This window comes from Megascapheus bottae, chromosome 3, assembly GCF_031878675.1.
Source record: "Megascapheus bottae isolate mThoBot1 chromosome 3, mThoBot2.hap1, whole genome shotgun sequence".
NCBI lineage: Eukaryota > Metazoa > Chordata > Mammalia > Rodentia > Geomyidae > Megascapheus > Megascapheus bottae.
This window is the reverse complement of record NC_143511.1, coordinates 60,178,913-60,200,416: the sequence shown is the minus strand read 5'-3', so window position 1 is coordinate 60,200,416 and position 21,504 is coordinate 60,178,913. Positions and strand designations below refer to the sequence as shown.

The 21,504-nt window shown below is 44.1% G+C and overlaps 2 protein-coding genes across 2 annotated transcripts; one reads left to right on the top strand and one right to left on the bottom strand.

Moving 5' to 3' along the window:
- Nucleotides 1–2,422: 2,422 nt before the first annotated feature.
- LOC150065621 (olfactory receptor 13C7-like) lies at nt 2,423–3,442 on the bottom strand. The gene has a single exon (XM_090329141.1). It carries the CDS (start codon nt 3,440–3,442, stop codon nt 2,498–2,500), a length of 945 nt encoding a protein of 314 aa, XP_090185267.1. The 3' UTR covers nt 2,423–2,497.
- A 13,263-nt stretch (nt 3,443–16,705) lies between these two features.
- Nucleotides 16,706–17,659, top strand: LOC150065620 (olfactory receptor 13C7-like). The gene has a single exon (XM_090329374.1). The coding sequence runs from the start codon at nt 16,706–16,708 to the stop codon at nt 17,657–17,659; it is 954 nt and encodes a 317-aa protein (XP_090185500.1).
- The last annotated feature ends 3,845 nt before the right edge of the window (nt 17,660–21,504 follow it).

Sequence of the window (21,504 nt, the reverse complement as noted above, 5' to 3'; positions counted from 1 at the left end):
TTGAACATTGATACCCCTTTCATTTATGTCTAATTTTATTCCACAAAAGGATTCAGGTAACAGCGAAAACACTCATAAGCTGCCCCCCCACCCAAAAGAAAATAACACCAAACATGTACTGGTGAGAAAATGGAGCTAAGAGAAGGAAGTAGAAGATGAAAGTATAGTAAGATTTTAAAACCAGAGAGGAGTGTGATTTCCTCAAACTACATCCTGGAGAGACCATTCACAGCTACAGAGTTGATATGACACACTAGGAGTAGGCTCGTATTTCAAGATAGAAACACATTTGCACAGGAAATACTCATTGAAGCTGGGTGCTGGAGGCTTATGCCTGTGATCCTAACTACTCCAGAGATAGACATCTGCAGATCATAGTTCAAAGCCAGGCTTGGCAGGAAAGTCTGTGGGACTCATATCTCCATATCTCAAGTGGTCAAGTCATCATCTATGTCACTGCCCCCATGCCTGGTTTGTGGTTTGTAGCAGTTCAATCAGAGCAAATCTCAGGATATTTATTCTCTACTTATTGGAACCAAACGTTTCACACCCATTAGTGAATCAGGAAGTTTCCACCCATGGCTTGTAGCAGCTGACCATGAGAAATCAGTCTGAGAACAGACCCACAAAAGAGTAGAGTAGAGGGGATTGCAGAGCAAAGGACCTGAGCCTGATCACCCAGCTTTTGAATAAATCTAAATGTTTTTTTTTTGAATATTTCTAAATGTATTTGGGTAGAGCTCTCCTTTTTTTTTAAATTTTTATTTTTTGTGCCAGTCCTCAGGGTTTGGGTACTGTCCCTGAGGTTTTTTGTTTTGTTTTGTTTTGTTTCGCTTTGTTTTCACAATATTAATGCTTTGCCACTTCTAGATTTTTGGTGGTTAATTGAAGATAAGAGTCTCACAAACTTTCCTGCCCAGTCTGGCTTCAAACCATGATCCTCAGATCTCAGCCTCCTGAGTAGCTAGGATGATAGCTGTGAGCCTCCCAAGTGCCCAGTGTGATGTCCCCTTTTTGTTACTGAAAGTCTCCTGCCCATTGAAAATTCCAATCTCCAGTGCTGACAATGCTCCCCACTGCTAACCATGCCAAGCATTCAAACCCTTAGACCCACCGCCTTACCACCACGCAAGAGCCACAGGGGAGCAGGTCTGAATAACAACCAGTGATCGATGGGGAATTGGGGATTACCTTAGTCCATTTGCTTCCCCTAAAGTATGTTTTGATTTCTTTATAGTCTGAGATTAGCCATGGAAACTGGGAATTCTTAGTGGTGTGGGTCACATGGGGTAAACAAGTGAATTGCTAGTGTGTCCTAAACATATATCACTGTCTGATACATGAGTCACTGAGTGACTAAAGCAGGGGTGGGGAGAGAAGCTGTCAAATATTCCCTCATAGCCAAGTCCCATGAAACAAGATAACATCTCTCTATTCCTGATGCTACACTCAAAAGCATTCCTGTCATGGTACTATTGGTCAGCAGACTGTGATGGTGTAGATAGGTTTCATGTTTCCTTACCAAATGTAGGCCTCTAAGAGATAGCATATACTATCATGCATAGAGTATACTTGCACACCAAGAACGCAGTGCTCTGTGCCCGTCTCTGTCTCTCCCTCTTTCTCTCTCTCCCCATTCCAGTCCTGGGGCTTAAGTTCAGGAACTGGGTACTGTCTCTGAGCTTTTCTGCTCAAGGCTAGTATTCTACTACTTGAGCCACAGCTCTACTTCTGGATCTTTTATATATATATATATATATATATATATATATATATATATATATATATATATATATATATTTTTTTTTTTTTTTTTTGCCAGTCCTGGGCTTGAGCTCAGGGCCTGAGCACTGTCCTTGGACTTTCTCAAGGCTAGAGCTCTACCACTTGAGCCTCAGCACCACTTCTGACTTTTTTTTTCTATGTATGTGGTACCGAGGAATCGAACCCGGGTCTTCATGCATGCTAGGCAAGCACTTTAACCACTAGGCCAAACTCCCGGCCCTCTTTTATATTTTTTATTTTTGGAAGTTAATTGGAGATTAGAGTCTCATGGACTTTCCTGCCCAGGGTTGGCTTCAAACCACAGTTCACAGATCTCAGCCTCTGGAGTAGCTAAGATTATAAGTGTGAGCTACCAGCTGTATTGGTCTCTTAATTCTGCATCATCAATGGCTCTTCACAGATATTTATTAACTTGGGGTAGCAGAGGACATAAAATTTGCGGAATGATGACACCATACTTGGCACAAAGCCAAAATCTCTAGAGAGCTACATGTTCTTTTTCTATAGTTTCTTAGACAAATGCTCCCTTATGATACTTGGGAAACAAGTGGAAAAATATAGTTTGGCTTTCATTCCTGGTCCAAATATCCATGACATCGACCTTGAAAAAGTCCATACTCTATTTTGGGTCACTATTTTCCCACAAACATGAGGAATTGGGGGTCATGAATTCTGGCAGTCTTGAATTTAATGATAATCACCCAGTTAAGTGTTATTGTGCTACTAGGTTCCTCACAGCAGCCTTCACGTCTTTGTTCCTCAGGCTGTAGATGATGGGGTTCAGCGTGGGGGTCAGCACCCCATAGAAGAGGGACATGAGCTTGTCCGCAAGGTCCTGCTTGTCTGCCCCCAGCGGGTCCTTGGACTTGGGCTTCCCATACATGAACAGGATGGTCCCGTAGAAGATGGTCACCACAGTGAGGTGGGCAGAGCAGGTGGAGAAGGCCTTCTTCCTCCCCTCAGCCGAGGGGATCCTCAGGATGGTGCCGAGGATGAAGACGTAGGAGGAGGAGATGAACAGAACCGAGGCCCCCAGGAAGATCACGTTGGCCACCCCCATGCTGAGCACGTTGATGGAGATGTCAGCGCAGGCCAGCTTCAGGACAGCCAGGATCTCGCAGGTGAAGTGGTTGATGGCATTGTCCCCACAGAAGGGCAGCCTCATTGCTAAGGATGTCTGCACTACAGAATGAGTGATGCCAGCGGCCCAGGAGCTGACGGCCATGGGCACATAGGTGGCCTTGCTCATGACCACGGGGTAGCGCAGGGGGTTGCAGATGGCCACGTAGCGATCAAACGCCATCATGCCCAGGAACACACACTCCGTGGCTCCCATGGCAAAGGAGAGAAACATCTGGATGGCACAGCCTGAGAAGGAGATGGTTTTCCGCGGGGTGAGGAAGCTGTCAAGAATGAGGGGGACAGAGGAGGTGGTGTAGCAGATGTCCAGGAAGGAGAGATTCCCCAGGAAGAAGTACATGGGTGTGTGCAGGTGGGGGTCAAAGATGGTGACCAGGAGGAGGACGGCGTTGCCCAGCAGGGTCACCAGGTACATGGCCAGGATGAGCACGAAGAACGTTTTCTCCAGCTTTGGGTGAGCGGAGAGGCCCAGGAGAATGAACCCCGTCACAGGGGAGGTCTCATTGGGTCTCTCCATGGTGCACTAGAAGAGCCAGCTTCAACATCTTCATACTGCTAGCGTGTGGCCAGGCAAAACAAAAATCCTCAACTGCTGAGTCGTTGGAGAAGACTCCTGACCACTTGTTTATCTCTTTGGCTGTCTAGACAATAAGTAGAGATCAATATTTAACTTCCAGTAAGAACTAACCAGTTAATTTTGGCTGAGATATGTGAATTGTGTGGTTTGAAGCCAACCCTGGGCAGGAAAGTCCTTGAGACTCTAATCTCCAATTAACTTCCAAAAATAAAAAATATAAAAGATCCAAAAGTAGAGCTGTGGCTCAAGTACTAGAATACTAGCCTTGAGCAGAAAAGCTCAGAGACAGTACCCACTAGGCCAAACTCCCGGCCTATAAAATCTGAGCTGGGCCGGTGTGGTGGCTCACACCTGTAATCCTAGCTACTCAGGAAGCTGAGATCTGAGGATCAAGGTTCACAGCCAGCCCCAGCACAAAAGGACCTGAGACTCTTATCTCCAATTAACCTCTAGAAAATGGGAAGTGGGGCTTGGCCCAAGGGTAAGGTGGTAGCCTTGAGCTGAAGAGCTCAGGGACACGCCCAGGCTGAGTTCAAGCCCCGTGACTCACACAAAACAAAAACAAAAACAAAAACAAAAAAAAAAAACTGAGCTGGGTGCAGTGGACGGTGCCTATAATTCTAGCTTCTCAAGAGGCTGAGATCTGAGGATCACTGTTCAAAGCCAGCCCTGGCACTAAAGTTTGTGTGACCCAAACCTCTAATTTACTGCCAGAAAAACCGGAAGTGGTACTGTGGTTTAAGGGGTAGGGCGGTAGACTTGAGCTGAAGAGCTCAGGGACAGCATCCATGCCCAGAGTTCAAGCCCCATGACGAACCAAAAAAACAAATAATCTGTTAGGCACTAGTGGCTCAGGCCTATAATCGTAGTTACTCAGGAAGCTGAGATCTGAGGGTCATGGTTTGAAACCAGCCTGGGCAGAAAAGTCTCCATGAATCTCTTGCAATTAACCAGTAAAAAAACAAACAAAACAAAACAAAACAAACAACAACAACAAAAAAAACCCAGAAGTGTTACTGTGACTCAAAGTGGTAGGTAGAGTGCTAGCCTTGAGTGAAAGACTTTAGGAATAGCACCCTGGCCCTGAGTTCAACCTACCAAAAAAAAAAAAAAAATCCATATAAAGCATTGGAGAGATTACAAAAAAATGGGGAATCACAGGGGTTGTGACTCCTGTGAAATAAGGGACTAAAGAAGTAATTTATAGCACCAGAGCCTGTTTTGCACGTGGGACATTTTCAGCTTCTGGAAGAGGCCTCTGAGAGGTTGTTGCCTGACAGCCTCATGGAATTGGGGAGCAACAGAAGGCGTCACATGCAGAACATCTACCTTAATTTCCTCCCATTGGGCTGAGACACAAGAGCAGCTACATACTAAGAAGGGCAAATCAGAAGAAAATAGTCATTTGCAAGTGCTTTGCTCAGCTTCACACATTTTCAAGCCCTGAAATTACACTGAGATGATGCTAGATTATCAGGATTTAGTCACCTAACAGAAGTGAGCAAAAATCCACTCTGACAAAAGATAAAACCACACCCATCTACAACTCATTTCTACAAATAATTTTGCAAATCCAACTGCAGACACTCATTTCTAAAGCATAAGAACTTAGTGGCTTTGAGGCTCACGACTGTAATACTAGCTAACTTGGGAAGCAGAGATTGGAAGAATCACAGTTCAAGGCCAGCCCGAAGATATATGCAAGAACCTTTCTCAACAACAGCTGGATGTGCTCCTAAGCACCCATCATTGTAACTACATGGGAAGCTGAAATTGAGAGATTTACAGTGCTAGGGCAGTCTGGACAGAAGTATCATAAGACTTCATCTCAATGGGGAAAGCTGAATATGGCATTTGTCATCCCAGCTTCAGTAGGAAGCCTGAAACAGGAAGATTGCAGTGTAAAGGCATATAACTAGGCAGGAAGCAAGAGCCTATCTCAAAAACAGTAAGTGTTAAAAAGGGCTGAACTGTGGCTCTGTGGGAGAGTGCCTGCCTGGCATGTACAAATCCCTGATTCAAATCCAAGTACCATATAACAACAACAACAACAACAACATAAGTAGAGATCACAATGTAAATGAAAACTAACAGAAACAAGTGAGGATATAAAGTAGTCCTTTCTGCCCAGATGTAGGAGCTCATACCTATAATCCCAGCACTCAGTAGGCTGAGGGAGGGGGATCTTGAGTTTGAGGCCTGAATGGACGACATGCCTCCGTACCTAAAAGCCAAAACAACCCAACAAAAAAAGGAGCCCTGTCCTTGGGGCCCATGACACTCATAAGGACAGCTCTTGTGACACTTGCTTTGAGAATGAGCCCAGCCCATTTGGACAGCACAGTACTAAGCCCTTAACATCCTGTTGATCCTGCATGCCATGATCAAGCTGCATGAGGGTTCTGATGGAAACTTCCCTGTTGTCTCCATTCTCAGTCTACCTGCACCAGAGACTGCGTCACACCTCAGCCAGTTCAGAAAGCCCTGCTTCTGCTTTGCTCATTCTGTTCTGTAGGAACAGAAGTGCTCCCTAAATGAGGAGCTGTTCTGGACCTGTGAAATGCTCATTTGCAACTTGGCCAATGTTGGGCAGCATTCAGTTTTATTTTCATTGCACTAAAATGCTCAAGGATTTCCCAGATAACCATCTGTTTAAGTGCTACTAGTAATCTAGCACCTTTTCAGTTGTGATAGGGGTGTTTCCTGTTGAGGAAGCTCTGAGACACTCCTTGGTTGGTACTTAGCTCCGTGGTTGAACACTTTCCCAGCACATACAAAGCCCTGGGTTCAATCCCTAGCATGCATATGCACACATGCATGAATTTACACACACACACACACACACACACACACACACACGTACACACACACACACATATACACACACACAAGCTTGACTTCACTTGTGCACTAGTGGCTCATACTCATAATCCTAACTATTCAGGAGTCTGAGATCCAGACTTCCACAGTTGGAAGCCAGCCCAGGTAGAAAAGTCTATGAGAATCCATCTCCAAAGTTATCAGCAAAAAGCTACGCTGGACACATGACTCAAGTGGTAAAAAAAAAAAAAACCAGCTGAGCAAGCAAGCCGAGCAAATGCAAAATGTTGAATTCAAATCCTAATACCAATAAAAATAAAGACCTATGACTTATGTGTAATATGTAGACAAAAGAAAAGGATAGGCTACATTGAGACTAGGCCTTAAGGTTAAAGATGGCCTAGGTGACACATTGATCTTGGTGCTGAATGGCCGAGGATAGTAAGAGAACAGTCTCCACTTGAATTTTTATTTTCTGTTAGCCCATTCTCCCAGGGACCTGAGTCATGTGAAAAACACATCTTCCCTCTATATCCACCTCACCAGATCCAGAAATTTCGTTCAATATTAATGAATGCTGTGAAATGAGAATGAGCCCAACTGTTGAAATCAAGAAGGACGACTGGGCCGGGAACTAGTAGCTCACACCTGTAATCATTGCTGCTCAGGAGACTGAGATCTGAGGATCACAGTTCAAAGCCAACATAGTCAGGAAAGTCCATGAGACTCTTATCTCTAATTAGCCAACAGAAAACTGGAAGTAGTGCTGTGGCTCAACGTGGTACAGCTCTAGCCTTGAGCTGAAGAGCTCAGGGACAGTGCCCAGGCCCTAAATTTATGCCCCATAACCAACAAAAAAGAAAATAAAAAGAATCACTGAGTGAGAGAAGACTACCAGCTGTGAGATCTCTGACAAGCCCTTTTCTTCAGTTCTGTGACTGGGTGAGACCAGATCATTCTAGAGGCTCCTGCAGCTTGGTAAACTTTTTTCTACAATAATATCCTATCCATGAAGGTGCTTCATCTCTCCTGCCTCAAGCCCATAAGAGTCCAGTCAAGGCTAAGGATAGACGTATGTCTCTGTTAATGAAAACTTTGGCTTTGCTTTTATCAAAACTTGCACTTACCTTTATAAGAAACAAGATGAACAAGAATGAATGATTTTCCACGAACTAGGAAGTGACTGCATGTTAGCCACAGTGGTTCTGAAGTGTCAGAAAGAGCCCCAGTGGGTCTGAGAACTCAGAGGGTGAAGGGTCTGGCTACCTCTTGTGCTCAGAGCACAGTTTCCAAAGGACTGGCCATTGCCTTTAGAAGTGGATTTAGATTTCAATTTGTCCTTTGGAACCATTTTGGTCCCTGAAGTCATTTAAAGTTTGAAAAGTGAGTTATTCTTGGTTTGGAAACTTTGTATCCTTCTGGGATAACATCCCCAAGATCCAATTATGTACAAACACCAAAGGAAGTTAGCTGTCTGCTTCTTTCCCTTCCTCCCTCCCTCCCTCCCTCCCTTCCTCTGTCCCTTCTATCTCTGAATATATAATCCCATCAACAGAGTCAATATCCTTCTCAGTGATTATGATTCATTCAGAATCCCATTCCACCCCTAGTTTTTCCTCCTGTAGTCAGCCAAAGCCCTACCCCTGCTTATGCAATGCTTTTTAGAGGCAGTGGTTTGAATAGAAAACTTATACGCTGCCTAAATTTTCATCTCATTGGATTAGGCACTTAAGCAGCCTTCTTTATTCTCCCTTATTCCTCACTGGGCATGCAATTCAGTGACTGTCCTCCAGGTTTCTGTCCTATGTGCATGCGTTCCTTGACCCAGGACATGGATGGATCTAGAGGACAGCCATATTGCTTTACTCAGGAAATGTTTATCTTTAAAAAATATATTACCATAAATTAATTGTACAAAGGGCTTCACTGTGATATACACAATAAGTATCAAATCACCTCTTCTATATTGCTATTTCTTTTTTCTTTTTCTTTTTCTTTATTTTTTGCCAGTCCTGGGCTTGGGCTCAGGGCCTGAGCACTGTCCTTGGACTTTCTCAAGGCTAGAGCTCTACCACTTGAGCCTCAGCACCACTTCCAGCTTTTTTCTATGTATGTGGTACCGAGGAATTGAACCCCGGTCGGTCTTTGTGCATGCTAGGCAAGCACTCTACCACTAGGCCAAACTCCCAGCCCTTATTTTTCTTTTTAATTTTTTTTTATTGTCAGGGTAATGTATAGAGGGGTTACAGTTCAGGTAGTAGGTGCATTACGTCTTGCACATTGATTCCCCTTCTCATGTTTTTGTCTCCATTTCTCTCCCTCCCACCCCCTCCCTATATGACTATTTCTTAACCTCTTTTTCCTCCACCCTCCTTTTTTTTTTAATAGTTTATGGTGGGTTTCATTATGCTGTTCTCATCCAGATAGATATCTATATGTATATTCTATAATATTCACCCACTCCTTTCTTCTTATTGCACTTGCTATTATCCTCAACAGCTTTCCCTTTACAATCATGTCATACTTTTGTTTTAGAACTAGATACTTCACATGAACAAAATCATACAACATTTATCCCAATGAGCTTGGCTTATCACACTTAACATAATGATATCCAGTTCCTACAAATGACATAATTGCATTCTTTTTTTTGTTGAGTAGTTATGGAATACTTTACTTTTTTTTCTCTCTCTAAATTTGGTCAGTCCTGGGGCTTAAACTCTGGGCCTGGGTGCTGTCCCTGAGCTCTTCAGCACAAAGCTACCACCCTACCATTGGAGCCTTCGTGCCAATTCTGGTTTTGTGGTGAATTGGAGATGAGTCTCCTGGACTTTAGTGCTGGGGCTGGCTTTGAACCGAGATTCTCAGATCTCAGCCTCCTAAGTAACTGGAATTATAGGCTTGAACCACCAGGCCCAGCTACTTTATTTTTTGTGTTCTCAGTATTGTTAAAATAGTCCTAGAGAGTTGCAATATCTCAAAAATTGCTTCAAACTGTTTTTTTTGTTTAATTTGGAAATGGCAATCATTTTGGAAGTGATTTTTCTATTTTTTTAAATATTTTTATTATTATTATAAAGGTGATGTACAGAGAGGTTATAGTTACATGAGCCAGGTAAAGAGTACATTTCTTTTTGAACAGTGTCACCCCTTCCCTTACCCTCTCCCAGATTTTTACTCCTATCCCCACTCACAAGTTGTATAGTTAATTTTCAACATACCACTGCTGCCTTTGTTTACCCTTTGTCCCTCCATGGAAGTGGCAACAGTTTGATGAACCTTTCACTCCCTGCCATTCACCCTGTCTGAAACAAAGAATGAGCAACTTTTTAAATGTTCTTATACCCCAAAGCAAAACTTGCTCACAAAATAAAAACATGCATAATCCAAATCAGTGATTCACAGAAATTACTTTGGTTTATGCTTATTTTTTCCAACAAAGTAGAGAAAAACATGATTCAGCAATTCAGTGTTAGGACAATGGTGAACATTATGTGTCCAGAATCAGTGGCACATGGATACCATTGGTTATCCACGGTTCTACAAGATGGAGAAACCACGTATGGGAACCATAAGTTGAAACCAACACCCACAAAAAATGTACAAAAAGCAAGTCTAGGGATGCAGACACTCCTGGTTTGCTCTTGGCTTTGGTCATCTTAGTTACTAATGTTTGGTTTCTGAAGTAACCGTGTTACTGTAAAGAAGGCACCATGTGAGTTTATGGATACCACAGGAAGCTGACTGATTCACATACTTCTCTTCCTGGTCATGTTGTTTCCTGCCCCCCCCCCAAAAAAACCCACCTGTTTTCATGATTTCTGTTATAGTTTGAAAAGTAAGGAAAATGATTTCAAGCATTCAATTCCTAAAAAAAAAATGGTGTATCAAAAATAATAAAGAGTTGGGTGCAGTGGCTCACACCTGTAATCCTAGCTACTCAAGAGACTGAAATCTGAGGATCATGATTCTAAGCCAGCCTGGGCAATACAAAACTGTGAGACTCGTATCTGCAATTAGTCGCTAGAAAACAGGCAGTGGGGCCATGGCTCAAGGGTAGGGTGGTAGCCTTGAGCTGAAGAGCTCAGGGACAGTGCCCAGGCCAGAGTTCAAGCCCTCTGACCCCCCCCCAAATAAATGCATAAATAAATAAATAGAGACTGGGAACATGGCCAAGTAATAGAGTGTTTGACTAGTATGCTTGAAGCCCTGGGTTTGATTCCTCAGTACCACATACACAGAAAAAGTCAGAAGTGGTGCTGTGGCTCAAGTAGTAGAGCGCTAGCTTTGAGAAAGGCCAAGGACAGTGTCCAGGCCCTGATTTCAAGTTCCAGGACTGCCAAAAATAGTAATAAATGACCTAATTTCTTAATAATTCCATGTTTTAAAAAAGTAACCTAACCAGCTCACACATGTAATCCTAATTCTAGACTCAGGAGGCTGAGGTCTGAGAATTGGTCAGCCTGATCAGAAAGTCCCCATGAGACACCTATCTCCAATTAACCACTCAAAAACTAGAAGTGGTACTGTGGCTCAAAGTGGTAGAGTACTATCCTTGAGCAAAATAGCTCAGGGACAGCACCCAAGCCCGGAATTCAAGCCCCATGAGTGACTAAAACCACAACAAAACCTAATGAGCACAAGGCCCGGGCCATCATGTACAAATCCAATGACATGATTAGAATTTTCTTTTCTGTTTTTGAGGCTGTGTGGGGCAGAGTTCATGTTTAACACCTCAAATATGGACCTTAACATAGGGAACACTCTGATAAAGTTAATCCAGCTTTTAGCTATTTTGCTGAAGGCCCGAGAATCAGGTGCTGTCATAGCTTCAAAGTCAACCAGCCTCTCTTTGGGGATCTTGTTGGTCTTTCCACTAGCCATCAGTGTTCACACAATGACTGAGTAGATGATGACACTAGATTCTGGAGAGAGGGGCCTTAAATGATAAAAGTAGTAAACTAAAGATTAAGTTGCACATAGCACTGCCCTCCCCAACTTCTGATGAGAATTTGGCTGACAGACCTTTCTCAAGTGTATCCACCTCAGCATGACATAACCATGTCCTTTCTTTTGTGGTTTGAGTTTCCACAGAGAACAGGATATTGCCAACTCTGAAATACAAGCAGGAGTATCAAAGGCACATACTAGCCAGTCCAAACAAACACAGAAGGGAGAGGGGGAGGAAGAGAGGCTCCAACCTGTCTTTAAAGCATAATTTTATTCTTCTTTAAGGACAGATAATACTCTGGCTATGGTGAGTAGTGCTTCTATAAACATGGGTGTATAGGTATCTGTTTTGTATGACCCAAGGATTAATATCCTGAACATATATTAACCACAAAAGAACAAATCCAATCATCAAATGGGGAAGTGAATTAAACAGATTAGTTCTGAGAAGGAGTACAAATGGCCACCTATGAAGAACTGGTCCACATCCTTAGTAAAGGCAATCCAAATCAACAGAACCTAAGACTCCATCTCACCTAAATTAGAATCGTATGCGTCAAGAAAACAACAAATGTTTGCGAGAGGAATGGAGGAAAGAATCCTGTACTCTATGGATGGAAATATAAGTGAGTCTAGCCATTCTGGAAAACAGTACGGAGAAATTAAAACTAGAACTCTGCCTTGGGAGAGTGTGCCTTCTAGTGGCAAGACAGCCACATGACAACCTAATAGAGGGTTTGGGTGAGGCCTGGGTGTGGGGATAGAATGGACAGAAAGAGGACCAGAAAGATAACACAACAATCTAAAAGATATTTAATAAATGAGGAAAGCAACTGCTGGGACAGAGAGAATGCCCAGAAGTGGTGAAAGCCTAGAGGAAGTATAGCCACACTTCCTGGTGTGTGCGGAACCAGCCCTCAAGGGCTTGCCAAACTTGGATATCTCCCATCTGTTTCCTACTTCCTGCAGCAGAACAGCCACGGTTCTGCTGGTTTGGGTTCTGATTGCTCAAGCTTTGACTTGTGTCTGTGTGTGTGGGGGGGTTCTCTTTATTGTGACTTTCTGAGGACAAATATGTCCATTCTCTTCAGAATGGATATGTCTTCCAAGATCCTTGCTGTAAAGGTTTCAGTGCTGATCTAAGGACTCAGGAGACTGTCAGGAATCCTTAGAAGCAGCACTTCCTCTGTGAAGAGGAAAGAATCACCACCATCTTGAAACAAAGCAAGGACAGGAATCCTGTACTGAAAGTCAGAGACTAAGCTTCTCTGAAGAAGGAAAAGGAAAGAGGAGGGAGAAGGAGGTTGCCGCCAGATGAGGTGAGGAGGCCAAAGATTTGCTTATTTATGGTGGAGAGGCCATCTTTGCAGGCACACACTAAGTGGAGAAACAAGCCTGTAACACCAGTTGTGAAAATGCTGGGTTAATCAAATGCTGGGTTGTAGCTTCATTCTAGGAATCATATCACTTATTACCTTATGTGCCCAGCTTCTCCTGCTGAGAAGTTTCCTTACTTTGTTTCTGTACAAGGAGGTGTCTTGGCCACAAGCACAGGTGACTGGGACAGGTTGGAACTTAACCCAGAGGCAGTCAGCACACAGGCTCTCCATTGGTCAAGAGGCAGCCTGTGAACTGACCAGGCAGGTCAGGGAGTTTGAACTCAAAACACAAGGACATAGTCCTTGATGAAAGAGGAAAAGGAGAGGAAGCAGAGTACAGTAAAGACAGGCATAGAGCAGAAACCTGATTTGTGAAGTTGACGTGGAGGCATAAGAAGACAGTAGAGAGTACTTAGTTCCAGCTGGAGCAAGAGGGAGCAAAATGAGAATGGCCAAATCTCCACAATATCAGGCTCCCAGATCTGGCATTCATTAAGCCTTGCCACAGAGGGGTCCACAGGAGTCACTCAGGCCCTGACAGCGCAGCACCTGTCCAGCTTCAGGCCAACCCCTCAGGAAATCGAGTGTGATGAAAGGGAGGCTCCTGGCGTTCAAGAAGGCAGAGATTAAGGGTGGTTGACATCATGAATGCAAGATGCTATGGCCCAACACAAGACAGTTCTCTCATGTTCATGATTCCAGATATCCTACTGCAAGGCTGTATTTTGATAATAGCAGGGATTCTCTCCCATGCAACAAACTCTAGCTTTCCAGAAACCAACTGAAGTCTAATAACAACTCACTACCTGGACATGCACTTCCTGGAATTAGCCATAGATTAAGAGTTCTGTCAACTGGATTGCCCTCACTTCCAATACCAATCACACAGCCAGGCTTCAATCCAAGGATCTATAGAGTCAGGGGCGTTCCCAGAAGCTGTTCCTTAGATTCAGTCATCTACTAAAATGGTTCACAAAACTCAGGAAAAACATGTTATTCTTTTTTACCTGTTTGTTAGGAAGAATATAATTTAGGAATAATCAAATGGTGTGGGGGAGAGATGGAAGAAAGAAGGGAGGGAGACCAAGACAGAGAGAGGGGGAGGGAGACAGGGCAGACAGACAAACAGTAGGTCTGCAGGTGAAGGGAAGAAGGAAATGCCTGGAGTGTGGGGAATGTTAGGGTCTCTTGAGGCTCAGTTCTTTTTTCCTTTCTAGACTCTCTGAAGTGAGAGTTACCCTGGATCAATCACTGTGATCAAAGCCCAGGAGAATTCTGAGTACCAGGCACTAGAAAACTTTTCCAGCTGAGCCAGTGGCCTGTAATCCTAGCTTCTCAGGAGGCTGAGATCTGAAAATCATGGTACAAAGCCAGCCCAAGCACAAAAGTACTTGAACTCTTATCTCCATCTAACCTCTAGAAAACAGGGAGTGGGGCTTGGCTCAAGCGTAGGGCTTGAGCTGAACAGCTCAGGGACAGTGCCCAGGCGGAGCTTAAGCCCCATGACCCACACAACTTTTCCAGCTGATGTTTTTGTTTTTTTTTTTTCCTATTGGAAAGGCACTTGGAGTGAATTTTCTGCACACTGCCTAATTGGGTCTATGGGGGTGAAGTCTCATCTCTGAGCTTCTTATAAAACTTTAAATTGCTTCTGGGATAGGACCTAGCCCCAAAGCAACTCAGCCCTAAGTTCCTGGGAGCCCTGGAGAGCAGTGGAGAGCAGAGAAGAAAAAGGGTGTGGGCCCCAGTAGCTGGCCATGGCTGGCCAGCTTACCCTGAGTGCATCCTCCTATGAATTGGGGATCATAGCTGAGCCTCAGGCTTCAGAGGCAGCCATCTCCTGGTCTCACTGAGCCCCAAAGCCTGGCAAAGACTGCTGGAGCTGAGGCTTCATCTTAAACTCTCTTGAAACACCAGAAAGTGAGACAAAGTAGAAGCCTATATGCCACATGCCCCCACCTGTTTCTGAGGGCAGAGCTGAGAGATACCCCACATGCCTGCTTGGTTATGGCCAGATAGTATGCAAATAGTGACCAAGAGCAAGTCAACTGCCCTTACATCAGTACACTGGCCACTCCTGCATTCCACTGAGCTGCCTTCCTTCAAGCAACAGGTTCAGCCTAGACTGTACCCCACATGGGTAAGTGGTGCAGAGATCTGCAGCCAGCTTCCCACTGTTTGCAAGGGAAGAAAGATAATGGTCAAGGTGGATCCAGGGAGTAGTCTGGAGGACTGGGGATAAGGATTGGGGTGTCAGATGGCTGTTTCCATAGGTCTGAAGGCTGCTACTATGGCATGTGGGCAGCATGCTCTACATGAGCCTGAAAGGCAGACTTAGGCCAGGTGAGAAAGGGGAAAGTTAGGAAAAAGGTAGATTTCAGGTGCTTGAAAAATTCTGACAGCTCAGGCTCCTGGACAGTGACATTATTTCTGGCAAGAAGTTCCTGTTGTTGCAAACATTTAGACATTGCAAAGCACCCATTAAAGGGAAGACTGTCATCAGTAATCCTAGCTATTCAGGTGGCTAACATACAGAGGATCAAGCTTCAAAGTCGGTCTAGGCAGAAAAGTCTGTGAGACTTTGTCTCCAAAGTATCTGGTACAAAACCAGTCTGGAGATGGTAGAGCACCAACCAAACCAGCAAGCTGAATGTACAAGGTCCGGAGTTCAACCCTCAATAGGAAAGAGAGGGGAGAGGAGAAAGAGAGAGGATGAAAGGACCACTGTGAAGATGGTTTTGATGGTGTATGGGTTGGTTTAATCTGATGATTCGATCTCCTGAAAACTGAAAGGAAGTTTTCTCTAAGTATAGCTTTTCATCCTTTAATCTCTAATATCCTGAGATAACAGCTACTGGACATTATATTAGAACAGTGTACCCTTTAGGAGGCCATGTTTTTGAGGGGGATCTCTCTCCTGATTTTCTGATCTCAGTCTCTCCAACTCTGAACTAGGAGGAGTTGAAATAGACAGTGATTCTATTCCTCTTTTAGAAAAGTTTTGGGGTAGCAAAGTTGTAGGGAGTTAGGTATGGTATTTGGAGGAAACACAAGGAGCCCTTCTATCTAGACCATCTTTCTAGAGATTTGGGGGACAGAAGTGGTGTCAGGGATTAACAAAGGTCAGGTAGAATTTCACTATTATAGGTTTCAGAAGTGCAGTTTGGATAGATTTCACAAAGTCAAGGTCAGAGGAACTGATTTGTACTAGCTAAACTCACAAAAGACTGGTTTAAACTAGGCACTGAAGAAGAAAGATTAAAAAATAACAAAACAAAACATTGTTTTCAAGTCAGTACACTCTCTCCATATAATACTGTTATGGAGAATCAAGTTATTTTTAATATATATAAATACACACACAAATATATATTTGTACCTGTCCTGAACTGAGTTCAAGTTGAACTCAGGTCCTTGGCACTGTCCCTTAGTTTCTTTTGCTCAAGGCTAGTGCTCTACTACTTGAACCACAGCACAACTTCTGGTTTTGTTTTCTGAGTAATTTATTGGAGGTAAGAATCTCATAGACTTTCCTGCCAGGCTGGCTTTGAACTGATTCTCAGATCTCAGCTAGGTAGCTAGTAGATAGCTACTCAGCTCCTGAGTAGCTACGTTTACAGACATGAGCCACTGGTGCCCATCTAGGTCAAACTATAAACTAGCTGAATAAAGAGGAACCTAATCTAGGGGGACAGGATATGTGACTTGATGGTCTGTGTCATTGAGCTGTGATACATCAAAGGTCTTCTAACTATACGACAGACACAGTTACTCAGGAACCCTTACAAAGTACAACAGATACATTTCTGGACATTGCTTTGGGGCATTAATATGATTGATTCAACAGAAATGTCCCCCATTTCATTAAGATTCATTACAGTTGTAAAATTTTGATCTCACAAGGTCTATTACACAGTATGGCTTTTGGATAAGTTGGGCTCATATTTGAATCCTAAAGACTATGCTGTGATCTCCATGTATTGACTCCTGCAAGCCAATCAGTGAGCATGCCTTCTCTGCCTTTGATATAACTAGGGATGAAAGAGAGTTTGAAATGGAAACCTATAACCAGTCTACTGTGACAGAATTTGTCTTGTTGGGCCTCTCCGCTCACCCAAAGCTGGAGAAGACGTTCTTCGTGCTCATCCTGGCCATGTACCTGGTGACCCTGCTGGGCAACGCCGTCCTCCTCCTGGTCACCATCTTTGACCCCCACCTGCACACACCCATGTACTTCTTCCTGGGGAATCTCTCCTTCCTGGACATCTGCTACACCACCTCCTCTGTCCCCCTGGTCCTGGATGGTTTCCTCACCCCGCGGAAAACCATCTCCTTCTCAGGCTGTGCCATCCAGATGTTTCTCTCCTTTGCCATGAGAGCCACGGAGTGTGTGTTCCTGGGCATGATGGCGTTTGATCGCTACGTGGCCATCTGCAACCCCCTGCGCTACCCCGTGGTCATGAGCAAGGCCGCCTATGTGCCCATGGCCGTCAGCTCCTGGGCTGCTGGTGGAGTCAACTCCTTGGTGCAGATCTCTCTTGCAATGAGGCTGCCCTTCTGTGGGGACAATGCCATCAACCACTTCACCTGCGAGATCCTGGCTGTCCTGAAGCTGGCCTGCGCTGACATCTCCATCAACGTGCTCAGCATGGGGGTGGCCAACGTGATCTTCCTGGGGGCCCCGGTTCTGTTCATCTCCTCCTACGTCTTCATCCTCGGCACCATCCTGAGGATCCCCTCGGCTGAGGGGAGGAAGAAGGCCTTTTCCACCTGCTCTGCCCACCTCACTGTGGTGACCATCTTCTACGGGACCATCCTGTTCATGTATGGGAAGCCCAAGTCCAAGGACCCGCTGGGGGCAGACAAGCAGGACCTTGCGGACAAGCTCATGTCCCTCTTCTATGGGGCGCTGACCCCCACACTGAACCCCATCATCTACAGCCTGAGGAACAGGGATGTGAAGACAGCTGTCCGGGAACTTGTGAATCGGAAATGCCTTTCCCTGTGATGGTGGGATTTATCCCATGATCCTCCGTGCGTGAGACAATCTCAGTGCAAAGCAATGTAAAGCAAGGGGCACATTGCCTGTAGGCTGTGCTGCTCACACTGTGCTCCAGGGATGAGCAGTCTCAGCCTCAGCGGGGAGGCTGTTGAGTTGACCCGCACAATCTTGGAGCCCATGGAAGACCTGCTTAGCTGGAATCTTCATTTTATCAAGGTCCCTCAAGTGGTTTGTAGCCTGTTAAAATTGGAGACGCACTGGCAAAGAGTGTGTAATGAGTGCTGTAGTGTGCTGCTCGGGTGCTCATTCCTCTCGAGGGCTGAAGCCTTCATCCAGCTGCTAAGCATGTCCGTGGCTGACAGCGTTTAGCTCCATCTCTGCATGGATGCTCTCAGTCAAGGATGGCTTCCTCACTTGATGTCATATCGCCCTCTTAGATCCACTCATGGCCAGGGGTTAATTATTGTTTATAAAAAGGTGCAGTAGTCCTTATCACAAATGGAGCTACCACTGTCTCTTTTTTATTAACATACATAACTTGTAAAGGGACATCCACTGACTTTCCTCATCAACCTCACTCAGTTACTAACTTTATCTCATCTCTTACTCGTAGAACACTTTCAATGGGTTCAGTGCTCTATCAAGTGGAGTTATTAAATGGGGCTCCATTCTAGTTAGAGCTCTCCATGGCAATGCCTGGTCTCCTACTGTCCCACTCTGCTTCCTCTACCTGTCCCTGTCAGGTAGGTACAAGCAGTAAAGATTGTGCGTAAAAGTCTCTGCATCTGCCAGGAGCAGTGGCTCATGCCTGTAATCCTAGCTGCTCAGGAGGCTGAGGATCAAGGCTCAGAGCCAGTCCAGGCAAAAAAGGATCCGAGGCTCATTTCCAGTTAACCTCTAGAAAACGGGAAGTGGGGCTTGGCTCAAGGGTAAGGCAGTAGCCTTGAGCTGAAGAGCTCAGGGATGGTGCCCAGGCCAAGTTCAAGCCCCAGGACTCCCCCCTGCCCCCAAATCTCTGCATCATAGTCAGCTCCCGGGGAACTAAACCTTTAACAAAAAGCACCAATCTCAACACAGATGTGTGAACAGCATGTGTATCATGCAGTATGCTCTTCTCAGGTGTTGCCTGGACCTTGACTCACAGATTTCCTTTGTCCAAAGGGGGGGGGGGATGTTTCTAAAAAATGATTTGCTAGGGGGCCGGGAGTTTGGCCTAGTAAAAGAGTGCTTGACTAACACGTACAAAACTGGGGTTTGGCCTAGTCGTAGGATGCTTGCCTAGCATGCGCAAAGACCCGGGTTCGCTTCCTTGTACCACATACATAGACAAAGTCAGAAGTGGTGCTGTGGCTCAAGTGGTAGACTTCTAACATTGAGAAAGTCCAAGGACATTTCTCAGGCCCTGAGTTCAAGCCCCAGGACTGGCAAAAAAAATGATTTGACAAATTAAGTTCCTTTAATTTTCACTTAAAAAAATGATCTCAGTTCATCTTTATGAGTTTTTTAAACTCCTGTGTGTGTGTGTGTGTGTGTGTGTGTGTGTGTGTACTTGTGCAGACACCTGTGCCAGTCCTGGGGCTTGAATTCAGGGCTTAGGCACTGTTCCTGAGCTTTTGTGCTCAAATGCTAGCATTCAACCACAATTCCAATTGTGGATTTGGGGTGGTTAATTGGAGAAAAGAGTCTCATGAACTACTCCACTCAGATTTCAGCCTCTTTCCTTGCTGGGATTACAGGTGTGAGCCACCAGCACTCAGTGTATTTTTAATTCTAGAGAGTAAGCAGGTTTATTAGTCTACCGAGCAGGGGATCAGAGGTTAGGACTATGACATTTCCATCAAGGGCAAAGATGTTTGAGGTCTGGAAAATACTTTGGCTCTTGACTTGAAAAAATTTATATCAAGCTAGTCACCGGTGGTTCACACCTATAATCCTAGCTATTCAGGAGGCTAAGATTGGAGGACTGTGGTTCAAAGCCATCTGAGGCACTAAAGTCCATGAGACTCTTATCTCCAATTAACCACCAGAAAACTGGAAATGATGCTATGGCTCAAGTGGTACTTGCCTTGAGCTGAAGAGCTCAGGGACAGCACCCATAGACCCTGAGTTCAAGCTCCATGACCAACCAACCAACCAACAAACAATAAAACTTACATCAACTCCAATAATAGGTACATTTTTATATCCATGGATCATGTTTAAACAGTCAATGGACTGTGGAAATACCTTATGCTACTTTGTGAAAATCCATGTACTGCATTTGCACAATGATTTTTGAGAAATCACGGAATTATAAATTAAGTGATGTACTTGTAAGACAAATATTTTTAATGACCAAAGTAGAAAAAAGCACTTTAAATTTGTAATTAAAGTGGATTATTTCAACATGCTATGGGTTGGGAAATCTTCAAAAGTGATGGCACCTTCACTGGGATCATCTTAAAGATCTGATTATCCCAGAAAGCTATAGGTACAGACAGGAGGGAAAACAGAAAGAGCAAGGGAAGGGATAATAAAATCTGAAAAAATAAACGAACTCATTACCTGACTTTTATATAACTGCAACTTTCTGTGTATTGCTTTTTTTTTGTGTGTGGGTTGTGGGGCTTGCACTCAGCCTGGGTACTGTCCCTGAGCTCTTCAGCTCAGAACCAAATTCAGAGGCAGCAGGGATGTTGGAATTGTAGACCAGCAATTTAAAACTAATATGATTAATATGCTTAATTGTTAAGCAAAACAAATGGGTAGTCTAAGCAGAAAAATAGAAATTCTAAGAAAGACTCCAAAGGAAATGTCAGTGATTTAAAACACTGTGACAGAAATGAAAAATGCCTTTGATGGTTTCATTAGAAGAGCCTATACGATCAAGGAAAAGAATCTAAACTTTCTAAGTCTAAAGAAATTTCAAAAACTGAGAAGCAAAGAAAGAAAAGACTGAAAAACAAGACACCAATGAACAAACAAACAAATATCCAAGAACTATAAGACAACTAAAAAAAGCATACTGTACATCATAGAAGCATCACAGGAGAAGAAAATGAGGGATCAAAAAAAAATTTTTTTTTTGTTGGTCAGTGGTCCTGGGCACTGTCCCAGAGTCTTCAGCTCAAGAGCAGCACTCTACTACTGGAGCCAGAGTGGCCACTTCTGGCTATTTCTGTGTATGTGCCTTTCCTTATCTATTAGTAACTGTTAGACTTAAGTAAACCATACCAATAGCACTCAATTCTAAGTTTATTCAAGCTGTATAAATCTTTAAAGACCTTTTTTTGCAAAAGGATAAGAGTATAGAGTATGTTTTACAGAAAGCTGTTATGTCTTCCTGCCATCTGATAGGACAATATTTTATTTTTATAATCTGCCCTTAATGGAACCATCAAAGTATTCAACTGTAGTTTCTTTAGTAGCTCTTTCACTCTCTTTTTAAGCACAGTTTGCATAATGTACGTTAAAATGATGTCACTACATGATTAACCATTGGCTTGAGTAAGGTGGGAAGCCAGATTAACTGCCTCTTGGTTACGATGACTGTTCCCAGGGAATACGAACAGAGCTGTTGTTGTACAGTCAGCAAACCTTGTGACTGTTTGCTCATCACATGTTCCCCAAGGAATGGTCGCATTAGTTACCTGGGGGTTCCAGTTAAAGGGAGGCTGGTTGAAAACACTTACTAGTCTTAACCACAGCTGGTTGCCAGTGGCCACACGTGTAATCCTAGCTACACAGGAGACTGAGATCTGAGGATCTCAGTCATAAGCCAGCGGAGGAAGGAGACTCCATGAGAAATCTCATCTCCAATAAACTACTCAGAAAAAAAGCCAGATGTGGCACTGTGGCTCAAGTGGCAGAGG